General features: G+C 54.0%; 1 protein-coding gene across 4 annotated transcripts in view; it reads right to left on the bottom strand.

Annotated features, from left to right (window-relative positions):
- Positions 1–13,028, bottom strand: part of STRIP2 (striatin interacting protein 2) — a 64,827-nt gene that overhangs the window by 36,704 nt on the left and 15,095 nt on the right. For 2 of the 4 annotated variants that reach the window (XM_065552153.1, XM_065552140.1), the window contains exons 3-11: positions 11,528–11,602; positions 9,182–9,313; positions 8,501–8,635; positions 6,582–6,702; positions 6,005–6,073; positions 4,998–5,104; positions 4,490–4,617; positions 2,288–2,473; positions 1,495–1,718 (exon numbers count right to left, since the gene is read on the bottom strand). In XM_065552153.1, the coding sequence (XP_065408225.1) occupies positions 1,495–1,718; positions 2,288–2,473; positions 4,490–4,617; positions 4,998–5,104; positions 6,005–6,073; positions 6,582–6,702; positions 8,501–8,635; positions 9,182–9,313; positions 11,528–11,602 (1,177 nt within the window). The remainder of the gene's footprint in view (positions 1–1,494; positions 1,719–2,287; positions 2,474–4,489; positions 4,618–4,997; positions 5,105–6,004; positions 6,074–6,581; positions 6,703–8,500; positions 8,636–9,181; positions 9,314–11,527; positions 11,603–13,028) is intronic. The other 2 variants (XM_024110613.3, XM_065552145.1) reach the window with 2 other exon arrangements.

The raw sequence follows: 13,028 nt of genomic DNA, 5'->3' as shown, positions 1-13,028 counted from the left end.
GTGCTGTTCCGCCTTGTGCATCCTTCCCTAGGACTGGTAGCTTAATGCCACCAGGAGAACTTGTATTACCAGGTGAAGCTGTGAGAGGCAAAAAGAACCCAGCTGAATTCCATATTCTATGGGGAATTTGCAGCCAAAAAAGAAAAGTCCCTTAACTTGCAGGGTGAGAGAATAACCATGGGGCCCCGCGGTATTGCATATGCAGAGACAGACATAAGAGCTCCATGGGAAACAGGGTCCTGCCCATTTTAACGAGCAGTGCAGTGAACAGGCCTGGCTGCAGCTTTATTTATCCCAGCTGATCCGCTTTAACCCTTGCACTGCTCCCAAACCAGAGACGTACGTGGGCTCCTGCGTTTTAAAGTCCAGGTCAAATCCTGGCTCTACCGAAGTCAGTGGCCAATCTCACGTTGACTTCAGTGGGGCCAGGATCTCAGCCACTAAGCATAACACAGCTCATGGATTAGTATCATTACAAAAACTAATTTCCCCCTACTGTTACTCACACCTTCTTGTCAACTGTTTGAAATGGGCCACCCTCATTACCACTACAAAAGTGATTTTTCCTCTCTTGGTATCCTGCTGTTAATTGAATTGTCTCATTAGCCTGACCCATCACTTGGTAAGGCAACTCCCATCTTTTCATGTACTATGTATGTATATATATATATATATATATATACACACCCGCTACTGCATTTTCCACTCCATGCATCTGATGAAGTGGGTTCTAGCCCACGAAAGCTTATGCCCAAATAAACTTGTTAGTCTCTAAGGTGCCACAAGGACTCCGCGTTGTTTTTGCTGATACAGACTAACACGGCTACCCCTCTGAGCTCTAGAAAGAGGCATGTCCTCCACCCCTAGGGTGAGGAGACATCAAGTGTGAAAAATAGGGACGGGGGTGGGGGATAATAGGAGCCTATATAAAAAAAGACCCCAAAATCGGGACTGTTCCTATAAAATCAGGACATCTGGTCTCCCTACCCACCCCAGACCTACAACGGAGGTTCTCCGAGCTCCCAGATCAGAGTGAAGCCACTGGAGGATGCTCACCATTCAGACAGATAAAAGACTCGCTACGTAACTGGCGAGAGGTGATTTCATTGAACAGCTCTCAAGACTAGTTCCCTAAGGCCACAACCAGGGAAGAACCCAGCTCTGGACTATCAATACTGGCTAGTAACGCTGACCTTCATCCCCGATGTGTAAGAAGGACATGGAGTACTACAGAAGAACCAACCCTACTTCCTGCAACACCTGGGATTTCCACGGTGGCCGGCCTCCCACCCCACTATTGATCTGATTTGACCATACTTGGCTTGTAAAGTCTTGGGAGATCCCAGCCAAAGGTGGTAGGAGACAGGCCACGTAGGGAAAACAGTGAAGTCTTTTCAGTCCAACAGGTAGCAGGCAAGCATTCCACCCATGACTCACTGCAGCGTAAGGGGAGTTGGGGCAGGGATGGAGGGCAATGAAACGAGATGGTTCTACCTGACTTTGGGTGCCCATGGAAGCCCTTTGGGGAAGGACACCCGCTCGATGGGTGGGCGCTGAGCTGGTCCAGCCTGGATGATCGCATCCCGCTCCATCAGGTCCAGCTCCCCCTCAATCCCGCTGTCTACGTCGTCATTTTCCTCTTCATCCACTCCAGCCTCATCGTTCTTGAAAGGGTCCCTCTCGTTATAGATGTCCAGGCTGTCTTGCTTCACCAGGGGCTGTCACGCGTGGAAACAGGGGAGAAATCAGTGGGGAGGAGGAAGGATTTTACAAACCCTCAGGCTCCACTTCCCTAGGGGTCAGGAAGCTGCGTGGGCTGAATACTGAAATTTCTCTTGAGCAAGGAAGTCCATCCTTTGGCCTCGTCTCTATTTGGCATCTCAGCCTGGACGAAGCAACCTTCAAAATGGAGCCCCTGGCTGCTGGATTTGCTGCCCGCCCCAGAGGAAGTGGCGGAAGGTATCCTGCCCCCTTTGAATCCAACTTTTTTCCTGCAAACTTTGGAACCACTGAGCATAATGCATCAGCTCAACTGGAGGAGAGCCCCGGTTTGCGGTCAGTAGTTCAGTTCGTCGGGCTTCGCTCCTCGTCGCTGGGGATTAGACGGCTGGGATGTGCTCTCCCTTTCTTAATAGGAAATCAAACATGCCATCTCCAGGACATGACTGGCAACCCCCCGCTGGGAACCAGGCAAAGAGACGGGCACTACTGAACGCAGCCTCGTCTGTCGGACGGAAGTTCCCTTCTGGAGGAACGCCACGCCACGCGCTGCCTCGCTAGCTCTTACCCGCCTGCTCCGGTGCCCGCGTTTCGACGACTGCTGGTCCAGGAGTTCAATGGTGTAGGTGGGAGGCGACGCAGCCCGCATGCGCCGCATGACTTGGATGCTGTCCTCCGGGAGAGGGGGCAGGCCCAGCTCCTCACGCTTCTTCATTTTCATGGCCTGGAGGGCCTCGAATCCCCCCAGGGTGAACTGCGGGCCAGCAGGCCAGGGGGAGAAGAGAAAGAAGGGAAAATGAGCCGTTCCTCACCCCCTCACCCCCCCCCCCGAAACCAGCCGGGATGTTCTCAGCACAGCTCAGCCTGGCCTCTGCGGCCGCTTCCCAAGCAAGTGCAGCTACACTGCTATACACACCTGCACTGGCGTAAGGACACCTACCTCCAGCGTGTGCGCAAACGCAGGGGAATCACCCCCCTAGCGCGCAGTGTAGACGTAGCATCAGCTCCTCTTGGGCTTCCCTCAATTCTCTTCTCTCTTTAGGGTTTGCACCCTGCAAATACCTGGAGGCTTGTGCCCACCCTTAACTGTCGTAACTAGATCTTCGCTCTCCTAGGAAGATCATCCAGGAGCAGCCGTGCAAGCCGAGGACTATTTCCTCCTGGCTCCAAAGCCAAAGCTCGCAGCAGGGCCTTTTTCGTTTCCCGATCAAGCTGCAAAGCCACGTCTAATCTGCTGCCCACGATCATCCCCAGTGACCTTCCAACACCGCTGGAGGAAACTCTCCGGCCAGCGTTATACAGCCCAGACTAGCTGATCTTAACGGTCCCTTCAGGGCCTAGAAAATAAAATAGGAGCATTTCTGCTTCCCAGGCATTTTCCTCTCATTTAATTATGGGTGTTTCCAAATTACTTTCCCACGGACGTTTTTCCACATTATAAGAACATAACATAAGAACGGCCAGACTGGGTCAGACCAAAGGTCCATCCAGCCCATTATCCTGTCTGCCGACAGTGGCCAATGCCAGGTGCCCCAGAGGGAGTGAACCTAACAGGGAATGATCAAGTGATCTCTCTCCTGCCATCCATCTCCATCCTCTGACAAACAGAGGCTAGGGACACCATTCCTTACCCGTCCTGGCTAATAGCCATTAATGGACTTAACCTCCTTGAATTTATCCAGTTCTCTTTTAAACCCTGTTATAGTCCTAGTCTTCACAACCTCCTCAGGCAAGGAGTTCCACAGGTTGACTGTGTGCTGTGTGAAGAACTTCCTTTTATTTGTTTTAAACCTGCTGCCCATTAATTTCATTTGGTGGCCCCTAGTTCTTGTATTATGGGAATAAGTAAATAACTTTTCCTTATCTACTTTCTCCACATCACTCATGATTTTATATACCTCTATCATATCCCCCCTTAGTCTCCTCTTTTCCAAGCTGAAAAGTCCTAGCCTCTTTAATCTCTCCTCATATGGGACCCATTCCAAACCCCTAATCACTTTAGTTGCCCTTCTCTGAACCTTTTCTAGTGCCAGTATATCTTTTTTGAGATTCAATTTCACGTTGTCATTTCTCATCCAGATTTCGAGATGCTGTGTTGCCTCCAGCCTCCCCAGCATTTCCATATCCTTTTGGGTAACACGTCACTTACTCCCTCTTCCAGATATTTATGGATGGTATTTAATGAGCCCTGACCTAACACGAACCCCTGTGGTACCCCACTCCTACAATCTTCTCCAGCCCACATTTAACTCTCACAAAAATCTTGCACATCTGATTCTTCGACCAGTTTGCATTTCAAATTGTGCTCTTCGTCCCCAAGCCACCTGAATTCATTTCTCAAGTAAGATTTCCTGAGACGCTATGACCAATGCTTCACTAAGCTCAGATGTCACATCCGGCGCATCCCTTCATCCAGTGACCCCGGCGAGCTTTATACTTTATAAACTCCCAATGCAGATCCTGGGGCTGTTGTGTGCTAGGCATACACACATCCTTCTCGCTCAGAAGTTTCGGTGTTACACATGCTGGTGGTGAAAGTAACTCAAACCAGGAGATCCCCTCGGACCAACGCAAGTTGCTTTCTCTTGTCTATTGTCTAGTGCCTTTTTCAATCTAGCCTTAAACGTGTTTTAAGTGATGATGAGACTTCGATGCTGGGACGTCTACAAGGCTGAAGTAATTAGCAACAGGAGCCCAGGCGGCGGCCTCCCAATATACAAGTCCCTCCCCAATTCAGGAGACGCTTGGGAAGCAAAAGGATCGCACTCACCAGAAGCACCTTCCACAGCAGGAGCAGGACCTTCTTCATGGGGAAGTGGGGGGCGTGTCCACTGCAGAATTTGGCCACCATGGTGAAGAGCAACAGAGCAAACGGCTCTTCGCTGTGCACGGGAAAACCTGTGAGGGAGGGGACCGAAACCAAACAAGCTTGGAATAAAGAGAATCTCCCCCGTCCCCCACGCTCTCGCCACTGGAGCGAGTTTATTAGCACGTCGTGCAGGGACTCTATTCGCCAACGTGCCGACAGCAACCAGCCCACAACAATCCCCCCCACCCACCCACCCCTAGAGTCTCCACAGTCTTAGCCCAAACTTGGTTTGACCTCGGGCTGGTGGAATAAGGGGGATCCCACTACACTTGCTGGTGGTTTGTTCCCTCTGGTTTTACAGCTACCACTCCGAGGCCTTTGCAGCAGGACGGCGGAGCGGGCTGCACCCCCCCAGACATGGTTGTGCGTGAGAGAGAAACTGCGCTTTGAAGGGTGGCCAGCTACTCACTCAGCTCCGTCCTGAAGGTCTCCCGGGAGCTCTGCCACTCGGGCGGGTCAGCCTCCGCCTCCACACGGATGTTCTCCACCATCAGGTACAGGACGCTCAGCAGCACCCTGGAGAGAAAGCGTCACGACAGGCAGGTCGCACGGCCACCCATGGCCCATTTCCTCTACAGGTCGCCCCTGCCTGTAGGGCTTGTGGGGGGGAATCCCAGACTCTCCATCCTGCCCAAGCCAGGTCCAAGAGGAGGGGAGAAAGTCTGGGGTTTTCCTGGAACAACCCAGTGACTTTCGCCTACATTACAATCCAGACTGTTCCACAATCTGCCCCCCCTGAGCCAGAGCCTGCAGATCTCCAAAGCTGGACCTTCCATCCCACCGCACTGCAATTGCTCGGGGTGCAAGCGGCGGATGCTTGTGGGACCCGCCGCGTTAGGGCGACGCCCACGGGGTCAGCAAAGTGACAGAAAGGAACAACTAAAATATACTGCATTTTCTCAGCTGAGATACTGCTTCCCCCTTGGATGATGGGTTTACCCCCCTGTCCCTGGCCCCCCTCAGTTTGATCATGTCTCCCCACCTATTCCTTCAGATACCACATATCCAGACAACCCTCCCCACAGCAAAGGGCTTGCTACAGTCTTCTGGGGAGTCCACCAATGCCCCTCCAAGGCCAGAGAGGGAGTAGGGGCCATAAGACGACTTGAGGTTTCATCCCCTTTCCTCCCAGGAGCTGAACATACAGGTTCAATAGCAATGCCAGACTCCACTGGCCCAGAGAACTGAAACCACTCGCCTCTCTCTGCAGGGCAGCTGCCCCGGGGCCACCAGACACCCTCGCTGAACTTAGCCTGAAGAATAAGCCTGGTGATTTCCCTGGTGCTTTGGCCAAGGGAGTGGACAGACGGGCTGGGTGTGCCCGCTGACCAGACAGCTCTTTCCCATCTCACATCCTGCTCCAGGGCGGGCGGGCAGGTTCTAGAATGGAGGACATGGGGTGAAAAGACAAGTCACCTGAGCTCCGTGCTATCCGCTAAGGAGATGGCTGGTTTCCTCAGGGCGCTGCTGCAAGCCTGGCTGTTGCTGCAATGAAGAAAGAGGAGGACAGGAGTTGGTGGTCAAATCTCCAGTCAGTCAGTGGCTGCTCCGGATGGAGAGAGACTCCACCACTCAGACCAGACAAGGCCACATCTAGGGCCCAGGTACACTATGAATAGCCATAGAATCATAGAAGTGTAGGACTGGAAGGGACCGCAGTAGGTCATCTAGTCCAGTCCCCTGCACTCAAGACCATCCCTGACAGGTGTTTGTCTAACTTGTTCTTAAAACCCTCCAGTGACGGAGATTCCACAACCACCCCTACATTGTCCTTTCTACACTAAACCATCTCTCTCTCTCTCTCTCTCTCACACACACACACACACACACACCCACCCCTGTTCTGGTGATTAGACCACCTTTGTTCAACCCCGCCTCCCCACCAAAACTCCAGTTATGGCCATTAGCAAGGAGCCAGAACCAAACAGGGACATCCCGCGGACGTATGCGTTACAAAGACGAGAGCAGATCAGAGAACGCTAAACCCTCTCACTCTATCTCCATGTTCAGCAGCTCCAGGAAGGCGGAGAAAGTCCCCATCTGGTACAACAGGAAGTTATTGTGCCGAGACCAATGCAGGACCTCCGCTTCCATGTCACACTCGCCAAATACACCTGGGGGAACAGAGAGGCCGATGGAGCAAACCGTGTGAAGTGAGGTGAAGTTAGTGCTGGTGAAAGGTACCAGGGCTGGCAGGACTGGAGTACGGCGAACAGGTGCACCAACCATGCAAGCTTCCTCCATCCCAACATGGAGGGACCACTTATCGGAGTGAGAAGGGAGTTTGGGCTCAGATCCCCATTCAACCACTGGTTTCTCTCCAATTCTGGAACCAACATGCTCAGGGTCTAACCGATCACCATATGCAGGGTCGGGAGGGAATTTCCCCCAAGTGAAACTGGCCTTGGGGGTGGTGGTGGGGGTTCGCCTTTCTCTGCAGCAGTGGGTGCGGGTTGCTTGCCAGAATCATCTGGGTCTGACTCGTGAAATCAATTCCCTGCCATTACAGGGCCTTGGGCACCGGTGCACCTCGGTCCCTCCTGCTCGCGGCTTGGACACACTTCAGTTTAGTCTCCTGAGGGCTGTAATACTTTGGTTTGGCTTCACTTGTTGAGTTTGGTGCCCGGGTGCTGGCTGGCGCTGGTGCCCTGTACGATGGGAGAGGTCAGACTACATGATCTGGTCCCTTCTGAGCCTAACGTGGTGACGGCCTTTCTGATTGACAACAATCCACCAGGAACTGCACTGAGAACCAACCCCTCACCCCACTCCGTCCTCCTTCACCAGATGGCTGACTTTAAATAACCGCACAACAATACATCCATGTGCAGGAACAGCCAATGCCCAGTCAAAGAAACCTCCCTCAACAGGGGCAAACGACGACGGGCAAACACTTCCAGTTTCCATTTGGCCTAAGGTAGGTCACGATTTGGGAGGAGGGGAAGAGAAATTGACTCAGAAAGTGAGGGTCTCTGGGTGCCGAAGATCTGGCTGACAATATCCAGTTACCCCCTGGCTGACCTGAACAACATGAAAACAGAGGAGGAAAAGCAGAAGGTAACACAGGAAGGAAGGGGAGAGGGAGAAGCCAAGTGTGAGGGAATGGGAGATGCTTGGTGAGGACCCACCCAGCTGGGCAATGAGGGACCCTGCTGTAAATCGCGATCATAAAGGGTCTCCTCTGGGACTCTTTTCAAGCCGACCAAGCAGCCTGCAGGTGATAAATCCAGCCCAGGTCGGCAGGGACTAAGTTATTCCAGCAACCTCCACCCTAGGCGTTTCTAATGCCCCATTGCTGCAGAACCTAGGTGCCGAGTACCTGGCAGCATCCAGATCTAGAGATTAAAGTCTTCAATTTCTATTCCCAAGCCCATGAACCAGTCAGTCTCCTAAGAGTCGTTTCTTAACGATGACATTAGCCCTGCGTCTGGATGCACGACAGCCTCCGGCCGGCACTAGCATACCACGGTGACGGGCAATGCAGAAATGCCGTAAGGGCCTATGTAAATGAAGATGCCATTTGCATCCAGCTGGGGTGAAATCTACCCCGCGTTAGCCTGCCGCACACTAAGTGTCCTTGTAGCCCCTGCTGTCATGAACTCCCAGTTTCCGAGTGGGCTTTGATCTACTCTCATCTCAACGCAGGACAGATCAAAGCACACGTAGGAACTTTTAGCGTCCAGTAGCCGGGTCCACAAGGACACAGAGCGTGGCAGGCAAGCACCAGGCGGATTTACACCCCAGCTTGACGAGAACGAAGCATTTAGACAATGCAGGGCTTGGAGAGTCGACCCATCCAGCCGGGGGAAGCAAACAATTCCTCCTCGCCTTAAGAGCGACCAACCTTTCCGAGTAAGCCCACAGTGCCCATGCCACCTGGCGCAGCGCCGTCTGCTGGGCCCCGGCAGTTACCTTGTGCCAAATAAAGGACAGCTCGTGCTGCTTTCAGTCTCTTGTCCCTGTCGACCACCTCCAGCCCGTCCAGCAACCGCATCACATAGGCCTTCTGCTGAGCCTGGTCCAGCTCCGGCCATCTCTTGCCCTGCACTGGAAACAAGAGAGGAGAATGAGTCAGGATCTTTTCCTTCACCGATCCTGTTCCAGCCTCTCTCGGATACTACAGGGATGGCGTGGAAGCAGGTGGAAGGAAGCCAAGTGGAATAGTGTCCAGAATCACTGGTGTGCTGGAGACGCACACGGACTTTTCTGGGCACTAGACCAGTTCTCAGCACCTTCCTTCAGATGGACGACATTGTCAGGGAGGCCACTCGTCTGGTTTTAAGCCAGACAGTTCTCTTTTGTCCCCAGTCCTGTACAGAGACTAAACCAGACGTGGTTTTGTCCGGTATCATGGATGGGGGACACCATTTTGAAGGGCATGCCACTCCACCTCCCCGCTGGCATGACCTCGCATGCACCGGGCGCGGGCGGTCGTGCTGGCGGAAGGGCACGCTCTTCAAAATGGCTTCCTCTGGGCAGCGCCATCTCATGCACTGCGTGTGTGTGAGGTCACGCCAGCAGGGGCAGGCCCACGTCTGTCCCGGAAGTACCGGCACGTCCGGTGTTCTGGGGACGCGGCAGCGGCCACCCTACCTATTGTTCCTGTTGGACACAGCCAACTCATGGGACATTGGGAAATAGCCCAGCCAGGCCGAGTCAGCCACCGCTCTCGTGATCCCTCCCTTCGCTCGTTGTGTAGGGAACCCAAGGCTGCAGGAACGCCAGCTGCAAAGCACACGCGTATGTCACAGAACCTGTCAGCTTCATCTCAAAGAAAACCCCACAGACAAGCCCTCCGCAGGCAACAGCGGTTCTGGGGTTTCAAGCACTGGCAGGCTCTCAGTCACTAGCCAGTAGGGACGCGCTAGTGATGCACGTCAGGCTTCCGTTCCCGACGGCCCCCGACTCATTGCGTAACCGTGGGCCATTCGCTCGCTAGCTCTGTGCTTCGGTTCCCCCGCTCTGCGAAACGGGGATGATACGGACCCACGGCGGCGGGGGAGCGGTGAGAATTCATGTCTGAAGATCGAGGGGATCCTTAGAGGCACTGGGATCTTCTGTAGAGGCGAAGATGCTGGGTCGCTCCTCACGGACGAGAGCAGCGCACGCTTCTCTGCGTGTAGTCTGCTCTGTTACAACCTTTCGTATTTATATCCCCCCCGTTACCACAGTACCTGAGCACCTGGCAAATTTTAGTGCAGCGGGTCTCCAGCTTATCTGATCAGGCCCCCGTGTGTGTCTGGAGTCGTTTAGGGGTGATTCGTCGATATCACTTTTCACAGCCGACTTAGCACCCCATTGCCACCCTTACTTCTGCGCTGCTGCTGCCACCCCGGGGCCGACAGCCGGAGCCGCGCCCTGGTGAGCAATTGTGGGGGGGGGGGGGGAGGAGAAGAGAGCCCTCAGGTGCTGGGGCTCCGGCTCTCCCCTTTATCCCTGCCTCCCAGGTGTGCACGCCCTTCTGCACGAGCCCCAGCCACCCAGGACTGATCGCACACAGCTCACGCTTCCTTTGACACACTCCCGCACCGCCGAAAGCCAGAGCTGGGCCAACGTGACAGCCAGCTGGGGAGCCACTGACCCTCCATCTGCCCTGGGCCGGGGAGCTTGGGACACAGGCCGGGGGCTGCTCTGGGGCAGGTGGAGGGTCTGCAGGTCCCCACAGCTCCATGGGCTGCTCTTACCCTTGGGAGGGAAAAAGAGGGGCAGGGGGCTGGGCCCAGGGCGAAGAGTGGATGGGCCATGGCCCCTTGGCCCCCCCGTTCCAGTGCTCCTGCCCCCACCCACATTTGTTGTGATAGGTTATTGTTAAGGCTGTGCGTCTGTCATGCCGGTCACAGATTCGGTGACCTTCCGTGACTTTTGCAGCAGCCAGTGCGGCTGGCTGAGGGGCTGCCTGAACAGTCAGGCAGCCCCTGGGCCAACTGCAGCAGTTTGGGTGTGTCGGAGGGATGGGGGTGGGGGCTCAGGGCTGGGGTACGGCGCAGCGCTTACCTCGGGGGAGGGGAGGCTCCCTGGAAGCGGCCAGCATGACCCTGCAACTCCTGACGTAGGTGGAGGGGCCAGGGGGCTCTGCGCGCTGTCCCTGCCTGCAGGCACTGCCCCCACAGCTCCATTATAATATAATATATGGAGATATCCCATCTCCTAGAACTGGAAGGGACCCCGAAAGGTCATTGAGTCCAGCCCCCTGCCTTCACTAGCAGGACCAAGTACTGATTTTGCCCCAGATCCCTAAGTGGCCCCCTCAAGGACTGAACTCACAAGCCTGGGTTTAGCAGGCCAATGTTCAAACCACTGAGCTATCTCTCCCCGCCTGCATTGGGTGCGGTTCCCAGCCAATGGGAGCTGTGGAACCGGAGCTTGGCGGGAGCTGTGCACGGAGCTGCAGGGACATCCCGGGCAGCGTGCTGCTGCCCACCCACCCCCAGCACCAGTGGGGGTCCCAGCCCCCCCCCCAGCATCTGTTGTACCCCCAGACCGCCCCCTCCCCCGCACAGAGCACCTGCGGGCCCCCAGCCCAAGGTTTAGTTATGGGTAAATAGTACAAATCGTGGACAGGTCACGGGCCGTGAAGTTTTGTTTCCTGCCCGTGACCTGTCCATGACTTTTACTAAAAATACCCATGACTAAAACGTAGCCTTAGTTATTGTGACATCTGATGAACTTCCGCTGGCTCCTTACGGCTGGGCTCCCAGGGAAAGTAATTTTATAGGCCCAGTTCTCACAACCCCACCTCAAACCCTGAGTCAGTCCAGACACCCAAGGCGCGATGTACGGATCCAACCCTGCACAACTCAGTTGGCAGGAGAAGCACCTCTCCCGTCTGGGCAGTCCCACTGAGCTCCGTTCACCCGGGTCAGGGCTCCTCACGAGGCCAGGTCTGCAGGGTTGGGACCCGTCTTGCCACATGAGAGGCAATCGCCCGGACTGAGATACCTTGAGTTTGAAAATCCTCTTCGAAGCACTTCCTGTTGATGGTGAACTCCGGCTCTTCCGTGTAGCTGTACAGTTCTATTGGGGAAGACACACAGAAAAAAGGCTTGAAAGCGGGCGTAGCACTTAGAGACAGAGCGCCCCACGTACCAGCTCCAGTGCCCGAGTTCTCAAAAGGGCACCTCGGGGCCCATCTACTCCTTTGAGCAAACACGTGGGAACTGGACGCCTAAATTAACTAGATTGGGGGCAGCGTGGCCTGGTGGAAAGCGCTGGATTGAGACCCTGGATTCTATTCCAAGCTCTGCTCCTGGCCTGTGGGGTGACCTTACGCAAGTCACGTCCCCACTCTGAGCCTCAGTTTCCCCATGTGTAACATGTAGATAATGATCCTGACCTCCTCTATAAAGCACTTTGAGATCCATGGATGAAAACTGCTATATAAGAGCGAGGGATTATTATTATTATTATTATTATTATTAATAGGCTTTTCTATCACCACCATGTACCTTAACTACACCCCTGTGAGGTAAGGAAGTATTATCCCCATTTTACAGATAGGAAATGGAAGGACAGAAATGTACCTTTCCCCAAGGAGACAGTCTGTGGAAGAACCAGGAACAGAATCCAGATCTCCCAATTCTCAGGCCAGTTCCTTAATGACACACACATCCTTCCTCTCTCACTTAGGTGCCCAAGTTTAAAAATCATGCTCAGAGTGTCAATGAAAATAAATGCAGCCAGGGTGAGGATGAGACACGGTGGGTGGGTTTAGGTAGCTCTGACTGAGCCTGGAATATACTTTGTTCACTTTAATGTCACACTATTAAAGTGGGGGATCCATAATTACTGCTAAGCTAAACAAATAATACAATACACATCAGCAAAGACCCACTGAACGTGTGCACCAGCACCACTGTCGTTTGCTAGAACGGCATTTTAACATCCAATTGACTTAACACCATTTATGCCACTTGTTTGCTTTTTTGCATTTCCCCATTTCTAATCAATTACACCTTCAGGGTCTCGGTCACTAGCCCATGGGAGTTGCTCGCACTGCGGGGAACGTTTCCTCAGGATTATTCTGGAAGTTCTTTCTATTGCCGTAGAGTTTTGTAGCGAAAGGGGCCACAGAAATAACGATGATTTATCTTACAAGAAGAAGGAGGACCCAAATCCCCACTGTGCAGGGCAGTGAAACCGAGTGTGTCACGACTGGGACGTGGGCAGTCGGGCAGGACTAGCAGTCAGGCTTAGTGGCCGGAGCAGGAGCAGGCGTCAGAAGCCAAGCTAGGGGTCAGACGCAGAGTCAGACCAGGAGTCGAACCAGTGACGAGGAATAAAGCCGGGAGTCAGAGCCAAAGGCCGAAGCAGAGAACAAGAGCGAGGTCCGTTGTAGCACCAAGCCAGGTACCGCCAGGCTGCAGAGACAGCTTCCTGGAACTCCCTCCGTGCCTAAATAATGCACCTGGGGCAATCAGAGGTCACGGGGGTGCTGCCATTG

Source organism: Chrysemys picta, chromosome 1, assembly GCF_011386835.1.
Source record: "Chrysemys picta bellii isolate R12L10 chromosome 1, ASM1138683v2, whole genome shotgun sequence".
NCBI lineage: Eukaryota > Metazoa > Chordata > Testudines > Emydidae > Chrysemys > Chrysemys picta.
The sequence above is the reverse complement of the archived record's forward strand: the minus strand, read 5'-3'. Positions and strand labels throughout refer to the sequence as shown.